Here is a 21,548-nt window from a genome sequence, read left to right on the forward strand (position 1 = left end):
GCCCCCGCAGCCCCTCAACTTCAACACCCCGAACAAAAAATGCAAAACGTTTGAAAGTTTTTGGCATGAAAATTGGCAGCAAAATTGTTTAGTGACTTTCGCTAAAATATAGACAAAAAAAAAGAGAAAAAATAATTGAAAACAAAAAAGAAGAAAAAAGAAAAACACCATCAAAGCACTTGCCAAATGTTATGTCAGAAGCAATATGGCACTGTATCCGGTTTATGTGGGTGCTTCATGGAGACGGGTGGACAGACAAACAGACAGACAGGCAGACAGACACACTCAGACGTATTCATGTATCAGTAAAACCAAATAAAATGACACGAGTGTGAGACCCAATGGTTGGCAACGGGATCATCGGACAGTGCTTGCCCTGTGGCAGAGTGCTTTCAATAAGTGGAATTGCTTGTAAAGTTCTACCGACTACGAACTTAGGCACAGAACTTAACAACAGACAATAAAAGAGCGAGAACCACATATCGGGGATGAGAAAAGTAGAAATTAAGTAAGTGGCTGTATAGTAAACATCTTGCAAGTATTCCTCATTTTGAAAGGATATTCAAATTGACCTGTTTCTACCTCTCTTCCCATTTGCCTCGTAACTCTGCCAGTAAACGCATTCTAGACTTGCAGGTACGCTGCACACAAAATGGCAACGGTACTCGTAAATATCTATTAAGTGAAAGTAAAATGGCAGAGTGAAATCTGCGCCTGAAACTATGCAGCATTTTGTTACACACAAGTTTCTCATCATTTTGTAGCCAGCGTGGTGGTTAAAAAGAACTGTGGACGAGGCAGTCTATCCATAAACTACCATCAAATGGAGAACATATTCTGGGCACCGAAATAACTTCATCAAGTTGGGCTAATAAAAGCCAGTTGAGGCCCAAAGCATAAGGCACAAAATGCGCATAAAGTCGAGCAACAGAAAAAAAAATTTGGTTTGAAGACACAACAATGGTAAGGACAAGGACACTGTGCTTAGGCCAGTTCCAAGGACTTAAACTTACCCACACTTACACACACACACACACACACACATGACAATGGAGCAAGAAAATCCATTATTACATTTTTCACGCCAATAAAAACAAATACAAAACGCCAGATGAAAAGCAGCACGCAACACTGAGCAACTGTTAAGGCTTAAGTTGTTGTTGTTCTTATTGTTGTTGTTCTTATTGTTGTTGTTGTTGTCGTTGTTGCTGCCTGGGGTTTATTTTTGGCAATTTCCTGCGTCTGCTCGCTTTGGTCACTCACGAAAATTACTAAAATTGTATATCCGTTTCCGGTTCAAGCGGTGGCAAAGATGTCGCCAGGCATTTGTGCCATTTGCTTACTCTGGCTATTTATTTTTGCCTGTCAGCGTGCACAGCGTGTCCTTGAGATGAACTGTCAAGCAAATGAACACACACACACACACACACACACACACTACTCTTTTGGGTCATAATTTATGGCACATCACGCATACGACCCGATGCACACATGCTGCCTTTGTTCAAATAAAGTTTTTCTTTCATTTTTTCTCTGTTTCCAAACACACTTTGTCTTGCTTTTAATCCACAAAAAAAAATGCTCGTCTGAATTTGCAGCTCGAAATCAAACACAACTCAAGCCCAACTAAAAATGCAATAATTAACATGGCAGCTGGCCAAAGGCCAAGTGAATCAGTTAAGAGCCAATCAACTTTAACGACAATTAACACGAATTCCCAGCCGAGTGGCAAATAATATTTAATAATTTAACCAAAGCTAAGGAGCGTCTGTCCCAAATGGCAAAAGTTTCAAATTGTGGATAATGTCTTGGCTTGCCGCGTGTTGCTGCCACAGGTAGTAATCTTGTCTTCAATTATGAATATTGTGAAATTTTCTTGCAATTTTCGTATCATGAATATGAAAGTTGGTTGAAGTCGGTTGAAGTTTAACGAGCGGGGTGTTCAACTTATAATTTGTCTAATTAAAAGTTTCGTTGATTCGCGTGCACGCAGCGAAACTGCAAACTTGCCACTTGCCACTTGCCACTTACTGATGTGAGACAACAATAATATTACTGTCTGTGGGGCAATAAAACAAATGCATTACAATGCGTGTGGCATGTCTGTTTGCATTGTGCCACTTGTGGTGGCAGCCGCTACACAAACTTGTGGTCAGTGGAATTCGCTTTAACTAAAGTTTCGAGCTATTTTCAACTTAATGCAAAACAGGTAACAAAAAATAAAATCAATGAGCATCAATATTTGCCAGATAAGCAAATAACCTAAATATATTATAATTGTAATGGCATTTTAATTGCCCACACACATTTGGCAAATGAAAAGTGACTTGTGGCGATCAGTTGGCCATTAGCCCTGTAATCGTCAAAAGCATGCATTCTTTAGCACTTGTGTACATTGTACATTGTTCGTTGCTTCCGGTTATCGCCCAAAAAAGCCACTACAACTTGAAGAATGTGGCATGCCGCTGCTACGATACCACCTACTGTGAGTTCAAGCAATGCGAACTGAAAATGAAGCTGCGTGGAGTTCCCTCGTTCAGTATGATCAGCAAACTGTATCGCCGGCCAGTGGACAACATCTTTCTCAATGTGGAGCTGTTCAGGAAGACGAACGGCTATCGTTCGTTTCTGCTCAATCAGAGTCTCGACTTTTGCTACTATATGCGCAATCCGAAGGCGTATGTATTTTTTCATTCCTTCCACAACAGTTTCGTGGCCGTTTCGAATTTCAATCACACGTGTCCCTATAATGTGAGTATTGTCTAAATAACGGTTAATTGTGTAGTTAACTGTGTCTGTTGTGTTAATATTTGACAGCATGATATCATCATCAAGGGATGGTCGTATAAGAAGGGTTCCATGATCGAGTTGCCGATGCCAAATGGCGATTACATGATCTATCTGAAACTATCGGTATCGAAAGTTTGGCGCGCAGAAATCAAACTTTATGTGACACGAACTGATTGAATTGAATTTATATTGAAGTCATTATTTGAGTCACACATGACATGACGCCAGTGCTGAATCAGAGATAAACGATATTCATAAGCGACTAACAATTATTATAGATTAACATTTTATTCGAACAAAAACAAAGCAAAATGTCAGCTAAATGCGGTCAAAATTGTGCAATTGAATTAAAAACATGATCGAGAAACATGCGTTGATATTTGGAATCCTTTGCTGCATCCTCCAACAAGGCCATGGAATTTAAATCTTTTAATCGCACTGAACTGAATTTTTAAATCGCTGTACTCTACAAGCATTCAATCGATCAAATAACCGTAAGTGCTCGGTAACATATATGTGGAGTACTTATTTTTAATTTTGTAATTTGAATTTGCTTTGACTGTGATTGGTGGCGCCATCTGTTGGCACTTTAATGACGCTGTCCACTTGTCAAATGTTTTAGCCGGTATGATTACATTTTATAGCGCCATCTGTTAACAGTTTACTGGCGTTGCCCATCTGTTGAAGCATGCAGCCAGGTTGGCAGCTAATTTAATATTAGTTGCTTCTTGATTACATTTGGGAATTGAGGTAAATTTGTAATTTGAATTTAAATACATTTTGTTGAGCTTTCTGTTTGTATATTACTAATGTTGACCATCTGCAAAGCATGTTACCAGCTTGCCTTTCACTCAGAGTTCTAGAGTTGTCACTCTGCCAAATACTCCCAACAGTTTCACTCCTATTCTACCAGCACTTGCTCCACACTTAACATTGACTACTCGCTACATTCAAGCGGTAAAGTATCATCTCTAATTTTGCCTCACTCTTTCTTTCAGCGTGACACACGAAGCCGAACGTACGTAAAATTTCTGGATAGCGATGTAGTTCTTTAAATATATTATTAAATAGTTGAAATTAATTGAAATATATGTAATATGTTGTGTACTGTTAAAGCAACAACCGTTTAACGTAGTTTACTAATGCATAAGTGGGCAGATGCAATTGATAATGAGTGATTTAAATCTAACCTAGAATCGTGTTTCTCTTGCAGCATTCGGTTGAATTGTTGGAATCATGGTTAACGGCCGCATACCCTCGGTCTTCTCGAAGACTTATGTGACTCCTCGTCGCCCTTATGAAAAGGCGCGTCTCGACCAGGAGTTGAAGATTATTGGCGAATACGGTTTGCGCAACAAGCGCGAAGTGTGGCGCGTCAAATACGCCCTGGCCAAGATCCGCAAAGCTGCCCGTGAGCTGCTCACTCTCGATGAGAAGGACGAGAAGCGTCTGTTCCAGGGTAAGTTGACAGTCGACAGTCATATTGCATACCATCTGTCATGATGATCTGTATTAAAAAACATAATTCTGACACTTCTTGTCTGAAAAAAAAACATTGACATTAACCAATACACACTGAGAATCAGAGACAACCAACACTGGCCATGCAATCTACTCTGAATAATATTAATATATAAATTTCCTCTACAGGAAATGCTCTGCTGCGTCGCTTAGTGCGCATTGGTGTCTTGGACGAGTCTCGCATGAAGCTCGATTACGTGCTGGGCCTGAAGATCGAGGACTTCTTGGAGCGTCGTCTGCAGACACAGGTGTTCAAGCTGGGATTGGCCAAGTCCATCCATCATGCACGTGTCTTGATCCGTCAGCGTCACATTCGGTAATTATCCATCCAGCTTGGACATCATCCCAGGCAGGCTCGAAATCAAATGTAAAAATGTTCAGTAAGACCACTTGGGAGTCGAACAAGCTAAAAAAAAAACTTGCACCGGCTCTCAACGTCTTTTGGTCATATCTAGTTGTTGATCAACACAACGACCATAAAAAAATGCATTCCTGCATTGTGTAAGTTGCACTGAACAATTTAAACTGCTCTATCCAATCTCATACAGCCTCCAAAAAACATGTTTATTAATAAAGTAAAATTATTGTTTCCCTTCGTTTGTGCAGTGTGCGCAAGCAGGTGGTCAACATCCCGTCGTTTGTGGTGCGTCTGGATTCGCAGAAGCACATCGACTTCTCCCTGAAGTCGCCCTTCGGCGGTGGCCGTCCTGGACGCGTCAAGAGGAAGAACATGAAGAAGAATCTGGGTGGAGGCGCTGCTGCTGCCGAAGAGGAGGAGGACTAAACTGCAGTTCATCCGATTGCGATATGCAGTTTTTTATAATGAAAATATTTACAAAATAAATGTAAAATTAAAAGAATTGCACTCATTTTATATTCAGAGCGTGTGCTGCCGGATGTTTGGCGTTGCCAGATGATCGGCTAATTTTAAAAATAGGGGTGAGGGCTTAAAGCGAAATGCTTGTGAATTTGTGACGTCATGAACGTCTATGAACACGCAATGGCACCTGCGCAAGACAAGAAATTACCCTCATATACTCGATACCATGCAACAGCAGTCTCTCAGCGGCTTTTGGCGAGTGCAGCTGTGTTTTGGTTTTTAATTTGGGTGAGTGGTCGCCATTCCAAATTGTGTCATATTTGTTATTGAAAATTAAGTATTGAAATTCAGAATCGCACACACGTCTATCCAAAAATGCCAAAAGGAGCCGATAAGGTACGGGTCAATGTAAAGGAGCGCGTCGAGGACGAAAGCTGCGATCTCAGCTTGTCCGAACTGACTGAGATACCCGTGCGTGAAATTGTAAGTAAATTTTAAATACAATAATATTAATGCACAGCTAATTATGATTACCGCACTGTGCCGTGTCTCTGACCCTTTTTATTTTTTAACTACGGTCTCCGCAATAAGCGCAAACAAAGTGCCGCTTGTCGTCTGGCAAAACTCTGGCCCGTCATTCCCCATCTCGCTCCCGCTAACACTGATCCAACTGTTGTTGCCGGCTGGCTTGCAATTAACGCTGACGTTGGCTGCATTTCATTTACATTTGAGAGCGCCGCATGAAGCAGATGTGTTTACCTGTGTGAGTGTGCGTATGTGTGTGCGTGTATGTATGCATGTGTGTGTGCGTGCGTATGTTTGTTTGTGTGTGTGTGTGTGTGTTCGGCCCAAAACAGCTTCGGGGGTTGATTTTTGTGATTTACCACCCCTTCTTTTGGTCACTGGCAGCAGCAAGTTGCCAAAAATTGTAATTTACGCTTCTGCGTTTTTCGGGGGTTTCTTTTTTTGGTTGTCGAACTTCCTGTTTGAAATTTCAACTCATCAGTTTATTTTGAACCTTCACAGGCTTCGTTCAAGCGAGTTACCTTCCTGGATCTCTCCAGCAATCGACTGATCACACTCGGCGTATGTTCAAATTATGCAAAAGTTTAATTGTTCAACTGGAATTAAATATATTTTTTTATTTGCACAGCGCAACTTTACTGTACTCACTCGGCTGGTTAAACTCGATCTGAGCAAGAATCAAATACGCCTTCTGCCCGATGATTTTGGTCAGTTGGAGCAGCTGCGTCATTTGGATTTGTACAACAACTGCTTGGAGAATTTACCACTTAGCTTTGCACGCTTGCGTCGCCTGCGCTATTTGGACTTGAAGGGCAATCCTCTGACGCCTGCCTGGGACAGAATTGTTGGTCGCTGCTCAACGCTGAAGGACTGCCAACAGGCGGCCAAGAATACTGTAAGCCAAGTGCCACTTGAGTCAAGTGCCCATTTGCCATTTTGTGTTTAAAATTTGCTGACCTTTTTGCTTTGCTTTTGCTGCAGGTCAACGTGTGTGCAAACTTCAATTCCGAATACATTGAACGCGAACGTCTGGCGGCACAGGAGCGCCAACAAAGCTCAACACAAATGGCAGGTGCTGGCGACGGGGATGCCAGCTCCAGCTCCAACCTGAGCACAAGGGCCAATGGCAGTGAGGGCTCCAAGTTAAAATCGAACAAAGCTAATCGCAAAACAAAGTCAAAGAAATCGGGAGCTGTGGCAGAGAATGAGCTCACAATCAAACCTGTGCAGCAGCATTCGGTGGCCACAAAATCGACAAATCAAAAGCACAACTCAAAGAAGAAGTCAACAACAAATAGTGCATGCTGGCTTAGAGTCTTTTCGGGCGTTGCCTTCTCATCGCTAATGACCTTTCTGGCCCTGTTCATAATCAATGTGCTGATCATCTACATGATAATGTTCAAGAATCCAGACATTGCCGACAAACTGGTGGAGTATATACCGCATCAATATCGCGATTGGATACTGACCAAAACGGAAATCTTTCGATTGCGCGTCACCGACTGGATCTCCGAGTTTCGCACCCCGCCGGAGGAGCACTGACGGTTCATTTATTTGAAGCCATAGAGCGCGTGGCTTCAAATAGAGCAACTATCAAATCAAATTCGGATGCATAGCGCGTGTGTGAGAAGAAGAAGAACGACTTAACAAATTTTTGGATATGTGTAGACGACCACCTAAACAAGTTATACGAGTGCAACTTTAAAAGAGCCCCACTGCAAAAGCAGCACTGCCCTGCCATATATGTATATTTAAGTATCTACGTCCATTGGCAAGAAATTTTTACCTCACAGACAGACACACACGCACACACACATATATACATGCAACACACACATAGCATCAGAACTATAGCTAACAAACTACTCTCAATAATCTCAGTCATAACTAAACATTACAATAGATCAAGCAAACATAAACTCAATAGTAACTGAAACACAGTTCCAAACTGGCCAACACAATGAAACTACAGACACAGTCAAAGTGCTTCACACGCGCATAACACTCATCTAATACTCTATACTATGTACCAGACTCATAATATCTATGCAACAGACAGACAGACAGATCACAAATGCCATTCTGTAAGAATTTCTTGTGCAATTTATCTTATGTTTGAAACCCCAGCTCATATTAGGATCATAGAGTTGTTGAATATGAATGTATGATTTTAAGCGGACAGATTCGAAATCTAATGTATAATGTCTAAGTTTATTTTAAATTAAATATGTAGTTTTTAGTTTAACACTTCAAACGGAAGCAACGAAAGTGGTTTCATATAATTTATAATCAAACTAAATTAAATTATTTATTGTACGTAAAATTAAACAAACAAAAAAATGTATACAAAAGATTTGCTGATTTTTGGAATAAAATTTTACATTTTAACAGACGCCTGTATTTTCAAATCCATCTAATTCTTCAATTTAATAGTGCTTTCTTAGCTCTTAACAACACTTAATTTTTGATTAATTAATAAGTTCAATATCTTATCTCCAGTATTTATTTATAATATTTATAAATACGTTTTGGTCAACGGAAACATCAATGAAAGCCGCCAAATTTAAATTCTACAAAAGAACACGAGGTGATAGTCTAATAAATAATAAAGAAAATAATTGACTAAAAACTGAAGTAAAGAAATTGTATTCCGGAAAATGTCATTTAAAGATTATACTCTTTTTTTATTCAAGCAAACGGCATCTAAAAAAAAGTGAAAACGTTGCAGCTGCGCGTAACCGACTGCAAAATACTCTGGTGTCAAGGTAATACCACTAAGCATACAATACGTTGAGGCGTCTAACAGAGCAATCGGCACGTAGTGGGCCGAGTGTAAACTTTGGCACCCGACAGACTTCGAGCCTAAGCTGCGAGAACAGTGAGCAGACCAACATTGTATTTCAGTCGTCGAGCGACACCAGAGCGAAGAGCACTGGTTGTGGCTCGCGTGCCGTCAATTTGTTTCTGTATCTTGGTTCTTCGCATATGTACCTGGCCGACCATGCTTTCCTGAGTGTGTAGGTTTCGTCGTTGCGAATTTTCTCGCAGCAACCAGACTGCTCTGTTATTTCATAATAATAAATATTTTGTTGTTATATATTTAATATTACAATTTATTAATATTATATTCATATTGTTTAGATAAAATAATAATAATAATATTGTTATTATTTACAGCAAACAATAAAATAATCATAATAAAACGTAAAAATTATTATTGTTAATGAATATTAATCGCCAATCTCAACAGCGCTTTGGACATCTGCCATCTCGTTTTGTGTTTGTCGCCTGTATCTATTTTATGCTTAGTGGAAATGCCAGCTGATAACAGGTACAGGGTGACATCGCCTGAAATTGGTTTCTTCAACAATTTTTAAAGGAGGTTTCTAGTAATCTACCTTCCAAGTTTGATGTTGATATGTTGTTCTTCGATGGAGGTCACCCGCAAATTTGTTGTTAAATGTAATTCCCCCAAAAACGAGTTGGGGCACATCGCTTAAAGGTCATTGGAAATATTCGTGACTCACCTTTTATGTAAACACTATTTGCACCTTGCAGTTCATAGAATCAATCATAAGTTAAGTAATTAAAGTCTAGCTTACGCTTGATGTTTAAACTTTATATACTGATGATGATGATGATGATGATGCAATCTTCAATAACTCCTCATAAGCGAAACTTTAAAAGCATTTACAATGCTTATCAAGGACCTCAACTATATTTCATCAGCCAAATGCGAAGGCATTTCTCAGAATCTCTCTCTTTTCACGCTGCTCCTGCAACGCATCTAAGAGTCAATTGTATAAGAGATAAAGAGATAGGGAAAGAGAGAGAGAGAGGGAGAGCAAGAACGGGAGAGCGAAAGAGAGAGAGAATGAGAGAATATAAGAAAGAGTAAGAGAGGGAAGGTACCGCGCACGTCTGCTATTCGTTCGCGTTTTAGTATTTTTCGCTCAAAACTACAGCTTTTTCGGTGCAAAGTATCAGTTGAATTTCGATTCGTGTGCGGAGCGGACCAGCTCCACCTCATTTTGGTTAATCCGAATTGCTGGCGGTCCTTCTATGAACATTTGAAACATGCGGCACTAAATATTATTTTTAATTTATTATTAAAGTAAACTATTACCAAAAAAAAAGAGTACGTCGTTAATCTTTGTGCTAATTTCATTAGTGTCGATATTTAAGAAAGTTATAACTCAAGGAGACAACAGCAACGCGACAGTGAATAAAGTAAGTACATAAATACACACACAAGCAGACACACATGTCCACAATGTGCTCAACACATTATTTTTTTTGTTTTTTTGTGTACCAGACAGACATAAGAAAGTCTAGAAATAGAAGGCACTGTATAAAAGTATAATAGTACAGCTGGTGCTGAGAACGCATATGTTATGCAGTCGAAAATGAAAACATGTACAGTCTGCCTGATTGCAGGCAGGATCAGAATATGCAATTGAAAAGAAAAAAGCGCAAAAGTGTTGGTTATTGAATTATTCAACGTGTCGTTGTGTTGGACAAAAGCTTAACGCTTGTCTTTTTGCACACGAAAATGAGCTGAATATTGTTGTATTGTAATTGTTTTGCTGCAATTGTTAACCTTCTTTTTAAGCCCTCCAGATAAGCAGACAATTTCTGACAGGCCTTTAAAATCGACCGCGTGTGCAACGTAAGCGAAACGCCGACGACGACGCCGTTGCCGTTTGGCATCGTTACCGGTTACGTCGCCTTTGCGAACACCGTATAAAGTTGTCTCTCTCTGTCTCTCTTTATGTGAATTTTCCTTTGTTGTAGTGGCAGTGGCAGTGACATTTTGCATGACACTCATTTCCGATTTGATTACATATGTACATAACTGATTATAATCGTATTCCATGAATGAAATCGCTTTCGAAACAGAAGCACAGCTGAAAAAAACGTGCGTGCTTTCTAATTTCCCCGCTTATTTTTCAGTTTCGTGTAGTTTTTCTGTTTTTTTATTTTTAGCTCTCTTCTATAATTTAAGAGTAATTGAGCACTTTAAAGGGAGAGTCAAGGCACATAGTTTTTTTTTTGTTACCTGAGTGTCGTAGGGCCAATGCTGTTCACACAGGTAAATCGTATACACCAGCTGTAATGAATGATTGTATGTATGAATGTGCTTGCTTTCCTAATAGACTTTCAGTGTAGCCTTGTTCTATTGATTTCTACGCGGCGATAATTAACATACGGCAATTTTACATGCGAGCAAAGCCAATTTACCGAAGACGCAGTAAAGGTGTGACGTTAAAGAGCGAGAAATGATGTTCAGTTCAGCTCAGTTCAGTTCGGCATTCGTGGTGTCAACGTCAGCAACTGTTGCGCGTGGGCAGCAGCTGCTTCTTGTCTTATACAGTCCACAATCGGTGGCAGTATCTATTAATATACAGCAAAATGCCATTAAGACTTTTATTCATATCCTAGTGCTAAGTAGGACTTCAGTCAACGAATTTTGGTTGGCTCTTGTGCAATATCCGCAGGTCTCATAAAAAGCTTAATTCTAATAGCGGACAATACTAAATTGCTTAGGTATTGTGTACAGTTATCGTTGTTGTTGTTTCTGTTATGTCTTTCTCTCACCTTAATTTGCGGTAGTGGCAACGTTATGGGGCTGTTCTACCTTCCTTTTGCAAATAAATTTATTTTTAGTCCTCAATTTCCGTTACGCGTAATTGCGGCACACCTCAGATGCTTTTTTTGTTTTATCAACATTTATCAACATTTTGTTTAATCAATCACCATTATAAACTTCAAACAGTTCGCTGATATTGGAAAAGCATAGGCCAACTGAGTAATTGTTTTTTTTTTAATTTTTTTTAAATATAGCATAAATAAAATTGACCATAAAATTAGCTTACTTTATTACTATTACGGAGTGCGGACGCTCTGACGTAAACCAATATAACTTTTAATTGTACCAGTTTTCCGTATGCTAAATGGAATGTTGACAACAATGTAAGTAAGTACAAAATTGACTAGGCGTCTTTTATTTATATATATTTTTGAGCAGTCGCTTCTGATGATGATAGTAGTTTTAAGAGCTAATTAGCCTCAGCTAATTAAGTCTCAAGCGATAACTAGCAGACGTCATTGACGGGCTGTTTGATTATGAATACCTAATTAATTAGGCTACCAGAAATACGTAAATCGAAATCCGTATAGTACACCGTACTCCATCAATCTGAAATGGAGGAAAAGTGTTAGTTATTTAGCTTTAAAAGTAAACATTATATGAGAAACAATATACTCTAATAAAGAAACTGTTTGTTCTAAACTTCCGACGACATCGCCAGAATTTGAAACTTACTATAAACATTCTTTTTTTGTTGTAGACTGTGATAAAAACTAACACCTACAAGGTATTTCCATACTCTCTCAAGAACCACGTATCAGCAAATAGTTCTAAGCAAACATAAGATAAAAAATATTTGTACAAGAAAAGAATGACGAAATATTCGCAGAAATTTCAAAGGCAAAAATATCTTAAATATTGAATGCGTCATCACAATTTACTAACACAAATTTGAATTCTAAAATTGGAACACATGTTCTTCTTTCGCTCCTGACCGAGTGGTTCAGGTCATTTAATGGGCAGACAGAGATACTGAATGAGAGCAGAGATTGCAGGATGCTGCGCTGAATAGTTGAGAGCGAGAGAGATACGCTCGAGTTGACAACACTTGCATTCGGGGACGTAGGCACAAGAGTCGTCATTAAGATGAGATGCTCAATGAAACATGTTGCATGCTTGCAGTTCAAATGGTTCTACCAGAACGCGTTTTTACTTTGGCTACATATGTGTAGTATCTATGTGTGCATAATCTGAAATATTTGGCGTTGTATACTTTTCAAGATATTTAATATATGTTTATATATATTCTAAAATGCTTCAGCCTTTGTCAAAATTTCATTTTCAAGGTTGTCTTGCTCGAGATTTTGAAAATAAATTGTTATTTCTGTACTGTCTTGTGAGCAATTTGTTTAAAAATCAATGTGTTTTGTAATTGAATCAATTTGCAGACTAGACAATTATATTATTATATTAATGTGAATTTATACAGCCTCCAAAGAACATTCTTCGCGTTACAATTCCACAGTCAGATAAAAATAACCATGAAAATTCTGAAAATAAAAATATAAATACAAAAAATTTTACAATAAAGTTTAGTTCTTGTCTTGTATAAGTGAATTCTTAAAATATTATTAATAATACAATAATACAAAAAAGTATGAAATAACACCCTGGAACTAAGAAAATAAAAACCATGGTTTTTATAAATATACTTCTTGAATTTCTAAAATTCAGGGCGATTTTTTTCTGCGTGTATGTTTCTATGTGGCGCCAATTGAAACCGACTGACTTTGTGTCATAGATAAAATACACACCCCAAAATGTGTAAGCATTTAATTAAGATGATGAAACCAATTCGGTTTTCTTCTTGGCAATTTCTAACGAAACCAACAACAATAAGAACGGTGAACTCAAGAACTCAAGGTTCCCTTTATAAATATCTATTATTTTGTCATTGATCAATTCGCTTTACACACGCAACCAAAATTTGGTAGTGTATGTGGGGGTTGTTGGCACTGGTGTGTATCGAAACCGGTTTTTACCGGCTCCGATATTTCGGCCAGATGAGATACCGGCAAATACCACTATAAATAAAATGCGCCACTAGGTGAAGGTTCTCTTTGTATGTATAATCTTGGTAAATAAATACAAACATTGTGTGCGCTCTATGCTAACAGACAATACCAAAAACCGATGATTATATCTTATCTAGCGTCATATTGCCATCTTGTAATCATAAAAACTATATGTTCATAATAAATCTAGTAGCTGACAAAGTCATCATTCTTATGTGCTCGAGACACATTCGATTCAATAAAGTGATTTTACGATGATTTTGGATATCATTTTTGATGACATGTGAGAAATGCCATTGCGGCTTCAAAAGAATTCGAATGAAAGCAAAGTTTACAAGTTCGCTGAACTTTTTGCATTGTTTGCCGCAATTTTCACAAGTTCGCTGAACTTTTTGCATTGCTTGCCACAAAACGTGAAGTTAACGAGACCCAAAATGTTAAACCCACACTTGAGCCGAAACTTGTCTTGAGTTCAAAAATGTGTCTACGATTGCCAAAATTTATTTTGCGCAAAAGGCACATTTCTCTTGCCAGTGAATATATTACTCATTCTGATATTATATTATAAAGTGCTCTATATTTATGTGCACGAACTATTTGCTCTCGTTTCAACAATTTGGGCAAGGACAGCAATGTGTTAGTTGTCAACTGGCAGCCAACGTGGGAAGCCAAGATATGACTCACAAATTGACAGCACCACACATTGTTGGTGCACCCAAACCCACACAACTTCCGTGTGAGAAACCCACCTGTGGTGAATGTGAATTTTTACACATGTTCTGGGACTTAACAAATTAATAATAGATCGACAGCGGGTAAACAACAAATCAGCACTGAATTATCATAATTATTATCATCATGACACTGCCCGAAGAATATTTCATTTAATTTTGTCATTGTCAGATTCATGATGACATTGCCAAAATAATAATTTGAATGGGACAGTAAGCTAGAGAGTTCATTGATAATGCGTGAATCTACACTCTGAAAATGAATTACCAAAATCTTTATTAAAACCAGAAATTTTCTGTTCTTAAATGCTCGGCCAATTTTGAAGACGCAAATGAACTTACATGCGAATCCCCGAAAGAGACAATATTTTTAAATGAAGCGAAATGCCTTTAACACGCAAATTGAATGTGCCGCGCACGTTTCAATTAAAAGGCAATTGAGCTCATAAATATATATATTTATGTACATATATATATATATATATTGCAAATTAAAGTCAATATCCGACTGAAATTCAATCAGCCCGGAACCGACTCGAATCAGACAAAAGTCTGCTGATTCAATCAAGCAAATGATATTAATTCTTACACTAACTGTGATACATTTACTGTAACTGATATTTGCATCTTCTTCTTCTATTTCCAGACTCTGCACTGTGCGAAATTTAGCGGTAAAAACCAAATAGCATCTCACACACACCCACACACAAAATGGTCAACATTATAGTACGTATTTTATTTGAAGAGTCTCTTTTTTCACAATTAATTGTTGTACTAATCAATTTTGATTGCAGGATGGCGGCGCCAAACATGCGCCACACGAAATGGAACAATTTCTGCCCGGCGACGGATCCAGCAAGTATGTACAGCCGCCGTATCTAAATCCATGACATATACTAACATATAAATTTAATTCATAAATAAATAACAAATTAAACTGGTAATTGTCGCACATGCACACAAAGTGTCGAATAATGCCACTTGACTTGACTTTGTGTGTGTGTGTTGCCATGTATATAGCTCGAAAGCAGCAGTTAATTGCAATAGTAAAAAGATTAAATTATAATTTGTTCGTAATACATAGGCAGAGATATATAAATTGCATCTTAAATTTGCGCCGTCTAATCACGCAATAGTTACCTAATGAAAAAGCCCTCAGCACAAAAACGCAATCTACTCTATACAGATCTGAGTGAATATATATGTATATAATGGCATACATTTGTCGAAGTGTGCAAGTTCAAGATCTTTTCAAAACTGTTGACGTTTCATATTTTTGCTTTGTGTGGGAAAAGCTGAATGCATTTATCTTTATACAAATATTATGCAGCCGTTCAAAGTAAATAAAAGCAATATTTCAATGACAATCGGGATCGCAACCCACGTCCAAAACTAAAGGGGGGAAATTGTATAATCACAATCTGTAGCTGGCTGGCAACAATAATTTGCATTCATTAACATAATTAGCGCGGAGCTGTGAGCGGAACAGCACAAAAAATATAAAAACAAAATCAAACTGTTTTGAAACTATATTCTGACGTGTGTTTTACATCGACTAATGATTAGAACTGTACTTAACCAACATGAACTGAACAATATTTGCAAAGCTCTCATTGAGTTAGGGGGGACACGGCCTTGCGATAAGAAATACTTTTAACATTTACTAATACAAATACAAATACAAATTCTAATTAAAGCAAACAAAAGCAACTAAAATATATTTCCACTGGTTGCGGTTTCTAGGAAATACGTAACTGATATGCACGTGGTTATATATATATATATTACGTAGTACGTAATTCACATGCAGTTTGCACATATTATTGCATTTATGTGTATACAAGTATATGCTTATCAAACAAATTGGACGCATTGCTATCGCTCTTATCTGGATTTTGATAGTATATGGATAATGAAAGTAATATGGACAATCATCAAATATAGTATAATTCATTGAATGCAACAAGTCATTCGTTTGGCCATCTTAAAATGTTTTGGCTAAAAGTATGCAACACAATTTGAATGGCTGATGCAATCCAACGACGGCTTACAGTCAGGCTTCGTTCAGCGAACAAAACTGGCCAATCACAATTGGCTCTCGCTTTGGCCAAATTTGGTGTATTATCGTCTTGTTGTTGCTGTTGTCTGTTGTCTTGTTAATCGTCGGCCAAACGACTGACTATAATTGCAGATGCAGCAATTCCACAGCCAAAGAATTTCACCCATGGCTGCCACGTACGGCATATAAGAAAATGGTGCATTCGCTGATGGCTTTTAGTTGTTGGACTGAACTGTGTTCAAACTAGTTGAGACCATGGCAAAGACTGACAGAGAGCTCGCTCATGTTGAGCTGAGGTGCCAAGCATTAAACTTATTAAAGTAGAATTTGCCAATAGTTTTCTTAAATGTTTTATGTTTATCATTTGCAGACCCACGATACAGCCGAGGAAAGCAGATACCGAGCAGGGCTTGGCTAACGGTGACTTCGATCCGTTTACATCGCGCGATATTGAGCATCCCACTACGTAAGTGCATCAGTAGAAAGTCAATGGAAACGTGCAACAATTAATTTTCTCCAATGTGATTTTATGTGTGTGTTTTTGTACAGAGATAATGAAACGTTAACGCATTTGCTGAAGGCCTCTTTGGGTACTGGCATTCTGGGAATGCCATTTGCCTTTATGTCTTCCGGACTTGTTATGGGCATTTTTGCCACCATCTTTACCGCCTTTATTTGCACGCACTGCAGTTACGTGCTGGTAAGCTAAAGATCAACTTCAAATTTGCAATAATTTGGCTCAATGAAATGCATTTTCTTGCAGGTCAAATGCGGTCACAAGCTGTACTACAAGACGCGTCGCACCAAAATGACATTTGCTGAAATCGCCGAGGCTGCATTCCAGAAGGGTCCGAAACCTTTGCGCGGCTTGGCGCCAGTTGCTAAGTTCTCCATATTGTTTGGCCTGTTCCTCACATACTTTGGCACTTGCTCCGTCTACACGGTGATTGTGGCCAAGAATTTCGAGCAAGTGCTGGGCCATTGGATGGGTTGTAAACTCGAGTCACGCGTCCTCATCTGCATAATGCTTATTCCATTGATCTTGATCGCCTGGGTGCCAAATCTGAAGTATCTGGCGCCCGTCTCGATGGTGGCCAATGTTTTCATGGGTCTCGGTTTGGGCATTACATTCTACTATCTGGTCCAGGATCTGCCGCCAATTGAGAAACGTTCATTATTCGAGCTGTCTACGCTGCCCGCATTCTTCTCCATAACCATATTTGCCATGGAGGCAATCGGTGTCGTAATGCCACTGGAGAATAACATGAAGACGCCACAGAATTTCCTTGGCATTTGCGGTGTGCTCAGCAAGGGCATGTCGGGTGTTACCATGATCTATATGCTTCTCGGATTCCTTGGTTATATGCGCTATGGCACACTCACTGAAGAGAGTATCACATTGAATCTGCCCATCGAAGAGTGGCCTGCTCAGGCTGTGAAGATCTTGATCGCATTGGCTGTCTACTGTACATTTGGACTACAGTTTTACGTGTGCCTGGAGATTGTCTGGGATGGCATCAAGGATAAGTGCACCAAACGTCCCATTCTCGTCAACTATGTGCTGCGGTAAATTAACCCGAAAACAATATTTCAAGTGGCTCCTCAACTAAGAGAGATTTACATTTGTAGCACCGTTCTGGTAACTGCTGCTGTGGTGTTGGCCATTTCAGTGCCAACTATTGCGCCATTTATGGGTCTGATCGGTGCCTTCTGCTTCTCCATACTCGGTTTGATCTTTCCGGTAAGTGCTCTAAGACCCAAAATTTGTAATCACTTGACTGATCTGTAATCTTATTGAATTAGGTCATCATTGAACTCATCGTGCACTGGGACAGCGGCTTCGGTCCCGGCAATTGGATTGTGTGGAAGAACGTTGTCATCGTCTTATGTGGCTTTGGCGCACTCTTTTTCGGCTCTGTGTCTGCCGTCAGGGATATCATGAAAGTATACAGCGGACCATCGGAGGCCCAATAAGTGGGCTTCTTTGGGTAATCCTCCAATCTGGCTCGTGAGATTGGAATGTTACCCAAAGGAAAAGAGCCGTAATACAAACAGTGCTATACCAAGGGATATATATTTGTTATATACACTCAATGTGTACATTTGATAAACGATATACTTTTTAGCATAGATTGTAGCGCTGCAGGGGCCATACTGAATGTAGCTCCGTTTTTTTGTTTCCTATTGGAATCTAACTATTGTTAGATGTAAAACTGTGCCCACATATTGTACAGTTTTAAATTCGATGCTAAAGTAGTACCAAAGGTTTACTACTTATATTTAAGTGCCTCTCCATATGGCATACACAGCACCAATTGTCCGCTTTAGCACTTTTTTAGTATGCATGCAAATTGCAATTATATAAAAAGAATACCATACCATAATTGAAATGAATTGTGCAGTACATTTTAGTACCACATTCAAATAGTTAGCATCAAATCGTCTAGTATATATTAAAATCAGTGATTCAATTGAATTTTAAATTATTTTAGTACAAACTAAAAAGACTTTTATAGCACTCCCTCCCCCAGCCCGTTTGCATGATTTTTGTTTATTTTCCCGTTCCTCTGTTCTAAAATAGTATTACACAAGAATAACAAAATTGCAACCCTTTAATATTTTTGCTTGTGTGCAACGAATTGTTTTTAGCGTCTTCAGTTCCTGTAGGTTCCTAAAGTCCCTGTTAGGCATAATAAAAAAAAATCATTTTATTTTTGTATATATAGATTTGCCGAGTTTTTTTTGGCCATTTCGTCGTTGAGTTACTCAAATATATATTTTTTTATACATAACTAAGTAGTTTCATTTCCCCAAATTATAAATTGAAATAAATAGAAAATCAAGAAATATTCTATCACGCGATATTGTTAATGAAAACATGACTTTAGTTATTGCTTTACAATTGTATTTTTAATTTATCTTTAAAATATAAAAAACTAAGCAAAAATTATGAAAAATATGTATTGTATTATTCATTATTTATGCTTAGTACTGTAGAATAAATAAGGAACATAAGAACCTCGAATTGAAATGAATTAAACGCAGTTGTTGCATTTAAATTTTTGTGCACTAAAGAGCAATGAAACCGATTTAACTGTAAACCGAAAAGTTAACTTTTATATTAAGTCTTTTAGATCGTAAGATCTGTCAATTGTTCAGCTAGATGAAATTGAGATAGACTATATATATATGTATATGTATATACGATATTCATATGTATAGAGTGTATATACTCGGTATGTAAAGCTGTTGCAATAATATGTTGAACTGTAAAAGTATTTAGAATTGAAACTTGTCCATACATATTACGTATCGAAAAGAGTTAAGATTGATATAATTGTTTACTTTTTGAACAGTGTTTAAATTTCAAACAACAAGCAAACATAAAAGAAAATTTTGGAAAATTATCACAATATAAAAACAGATATTTAAATATAAGAAACAATTTGTTTTATTTCTTATAAAATGAATTAAGTAGCCGTGACTTAGGGTTCATTAAGAATTGATCTAATCATCATAATTGACAAAATAACCTAAACTTAAAGAACCAAGGTGGAGGTGAGATGTCTTCTGACCAATTTGCTGCCATAGCCTTGCAATTAACTGATTACTCGAATACCATAATTGATCAATATCTGAGCATTTTGTGTGTTTAAGCTCCTGGGTAGGCGGCAGCACGTGGCGCAAAAGATCAGGTTTTTTTCCATTCAATAAACTGAAAAGATATTAATCAAAACTCTTGTTAATTGGCAGTAACTGCACACAAACACACACAGACACACACTTGGTTGTGCTGCTTGCTTGCTGAGATTGGTGTTGAACAGTTGTGCGATCAGTGGGTGCCACACAATGCCTGATTGCGAATTCAATTAGAGACGGTCAAAGCAGGCAATTGAACCTGCCTATGGGCCAAGCCAATTCAGGTAACCTCCGCGTCAATGTGTTGCGATGCGATGCTCTTGAGGCCATTGTCGGAACACTCTGTCAAACCAAATGGCGCTATGTCTGGCGATCGAGTCGAAATAAACGGTTTGCCATTTTGTTGTTGTTTTATTTGCGACAGTTTTGAAAGGCTTTTTAGTGTTTTTGGTTTTTGTGCAGACGTGGGAATGTCTAGGAAATCCTTGACTCAAAGCTCGCAGCAACAATTTGTAATCGATTGCTGTGGCACCCTCCAGGAAACCCTAACCCTCTGCATCAACCAATTAGCGCGTGACAAGCCACAACAAGCTTGAGAGACCGAACAATACTTTGAACCGCAAGATGACTTGCTACCAATTGTTATTATTGTTGTTGTTGCTGATGCTGTTGCTGTTGCCAAGGTTGACTGCGATTTAAAATAATAAATGTATAATAGTCAATGGGATGCGGTGCATCTTGATTTCATTTGAGGGCGCCAAGGTCAGTTGTGGCAACCAGAAGCTGCTCGGCTTTTGTGGTTCGGGTTACCGCTCTTGTAATTGGTAATGTAATACCATTCATGTTCATTGTGTAACTGCGATAATTACAATTGCCTACAAGAGTTGCCTTTTTCACAGTTGTGTCTGGCATTTCAAACAATTTTCGGCTCTTTTGTGGCCCATTCTTATCAAGAGACTATCGCATAGAAACCAACTTTCACCAACGTTTGGTACACTTTTGGCGCACATCAATTGATAGTCTATGGGCTGTCATTTCTGTATGATATGCAATTGGAATTTTAAATGCAACAGCGTGGGAATTTATGAATGTAATGCAATCAAATATGGCATTTGTTAGAGTTATGAATACAGATCATAGGAACGTGAACGTGCCTTACTGGCCCAAAGCTGAAGCTGAAGCTGAAGCACCTTACTTGCCTCAGACAATTATTCATTTCACTTTCACAAGTCTTTCAAGGTCCAAACAACCCCATCGAGCATCAATTTTCTAACAAAGCTAAATATGAAAGAAAAAACAATAAAAAGGCTTCAACTCAAAAGTGTCTGCCAAGAGGCACAACAACTAATACAAATATTTATTATGACAACAAAAACAATAAATAAATTTATAAACATTATGAAAAAGACTAAAGCTGAAGCGCAATCAGCAACAAAAACCCAAGTGTACACCAAAACAAAGCATCCAAAAACAATAACATTCACTTTCAAAAGGGGGGAAAAAATATACAAAACGATTGAATCCAAAATTGCCCTAGCCAAAAAATTACAAATAAAATAAATAAAATAAAAAACCATTATAATAAAGCATAGCAAAATATTGAAAGTTTCAAGTGAAGTAGCGCATCCATTTGGCCCCAACAACTCAGTTCACAATCAGTGCCAACAACTTGGTCAGTTTAACAACAAGATTAATTAATTACTTTGGTCAAAATATGTGTATGGTTTGTTTTTTGTTTTTTTTTTAATCTTGTTTTTATGCTACTTATGCCCAAACAAATGAAGCGCAAAATATTAAA

General features: G+C 38.1%; 4 protein-coding genes across 5 annotated transcripts; all 4 read left to right on the top strand.

The window, feature by feature from the left end:
• Positions 1–2,511: 2,511 nt before the first annotated feature.
• Positions 2,512–2,967, top strand: LOC6557456. Its single transcript, XM_001984147.1, has 2 exons — positions 2,512–2,751; positions 2,818–2,967. The coding sequence occupies exons 1-2, from the start codon at positions 2,512–2,514 to the stop codon at positions 2,965–2,967; spliced, it is 390 nt and encodes a 129-aa protein (XP_001984183.1).
• An 812-nt stretch (positions 2,968–3,779) lies between these two features.
• LOC6556664 (40S ribosomal protein S9) lies at positions 3,780–5,171 on the top strand. Its single transcript, XM_001984146.2, has 4 exons — positions 3,780–3,808; positions 4,004–4,249; positions 4,441–4,627; positions 4,918–5,171. The coding sequence occupies exons 2-4, from the start codon at positions 4,027–4,029 to the stop codon at positions 5,093–5,095; spliced, it is 588 nt and encodes a 195-aa protein (XP_001984182.1). The 5' UTR covers positions 3,780–3,808; positions 4,004–4,026; the 3' UTR covers positions 5,096–5,171.
• Positions 5,172–5,372: 201 nt separating this feature from the next.
• LOC6557509 (leucine-rich repeat-containing protein 59) lies at positions 5,373–8,042 on the top strand. Of its 2 annotated transcripts, XM_001984145.2 has the most exons (5): positions 5,373–5,419; positions 5,483–5,614; positions 6,158–6,217; positions 6,285–6,551; positions 6,638–8,042. In XM_001984145.2, exons 2-5 carry the CDS (start codon positions 5,507–5,509, stop codon positions 7,196–7,198), a joined length of 996 nt encoding a protein of 331 aa, XP_001984181.1. In that variant the 5' UTR covers positions 5,373–5,419; positions 5,483–5,506; the 3' UTR covers positions 7,199–8,042. The 2 variants fall into 2 exon arrangements, with proteins under 2 accessions (XP_001984181.1, XP_032593132.1); XM_032737241.2 differs by lacking the exons at positions 5,373–5,419; positions 5,483–5,614 and adding an exon at positions 5,654–5,894 and having other exon boundaries at positions 6,638–7,947.
• A 1,604-nt stretch (positions 8,043–9,646) lies between these two features.
• LOC6557576 (proton-coupled amino acid transporter-like protein pathetic) lies at positions 9,647–18,838 on the top strand. The gene is made up of 8 exons (XM_001984144.2): positions 9,647–9,886; positions 14,699–14,778; positions 14,847–14,911; positions 16,482–16,577; positions 16,661–16,811; positions 16,875–17,677; positions 17,741–17,852; positions 17,915–18,838. The coding sequence occupies exons 2-8, from the start codon at positions 14,764–14,766 to the stop codon at positions 18,083–18,085; spliced, it is 1,413 nt and encodes a 470-aa protein (XP_001984180.1). The 5' UTR covers positions 9,647–9,886; positions 14,699–14,763; the 3' UTR covers positions 18,086–18,838.
• The last annotated feature ends 2,710 nt before the right edge of the window (positions 18,839–21,548 follow it).

Source organism: Drosophila grimshawi, unplaced genomic scaffold (assembly GCF_018153295.1).
Source record: "Drosophila grimshawi isolate 15287-2541.00 unplaced genomic scaffold, ASM1815329v1 contig_44, whole genome shotgun sequence".
Lineage (NCBI taxonomy): Eukaryota > Metazoa > Arthropoda > Insecta > Diptera > Drosophilidae > Drosophila > Drosophila grimshawi.

Bases quoted from the DNA above. Each gene is read 5' to 3' on its own strand.
- LOC6556664 (XM_001984146.2), top strand. From the start codon at position 4,027: ATGGTTAACGGCCGCATACCCTCGGTCTTCTCGAAGACTTATGTGACT. The intron at 4,250-4,440 runs GTAAGTTGACAG...TTTCCTCTACAG, and splicing joins CGAGAAGCGTCTGTTCCAGG to GAAATGCTCTGCTGCGTCGC. The intron at 4,628-4,917 runs GTAATTATCCAT...TCGTTTGTGCAG, and splicing joins ATCCGTCAGCGTCACATTCG to TGTGCGCAAGCAGGTGGTCA.
- LOC6557509 (XM_032737241.2), top strand. From the start codon at position 5,658: ATGATTACCGCACTGTGCCGTGTCTCTGACCCTTTTTATTTTTTAACT. The intron at 6,218-6,284 runs GTATGTTCAAAT...TTATTTGCACAG, and splicing joins ATCGACTGATCACACTCGGC to CGCAACTTTACTGTACTCAC. The intron at 6,552-6,637 runs GTAAGCCAAGTG...CTTTTGCTGCAG, and splicing joins AACAGGCGGCCAAGAATACT to GTCAACGTGTGTGCAAACTT.
- LOC6557456 (XM_001984147.1), top strand. From the start codon at position 2,512: ATGAAGCTGCGTGGAGTTCCCTCGTTCAGTATGATCAGCAAACTGTAT. The intron at 2,752-2,817 runs GTGAGTATTGTC...AATATTTGACAG, and splicing joins ATCACACGTGTCCCTATAAT to CATGATATCATCATCAAGGG.
- LOC6557576 (XM_001984144.2), top strand. The intron at 14,912-16,481 runs GTATGTACAGCC...TATCATTTGCAG, and splicing joins CCCGGCGACGGATCCAGCAA to ACCCACGATACAGCCGAGGA. The intron at 16,812-16,874 runs GTAAGCTAAAGA...ATTTTCTTGCAG, and splicing joins CGCACTGCAGTTACGTGCTG to GTCAAATGCGGTCACAAGCT.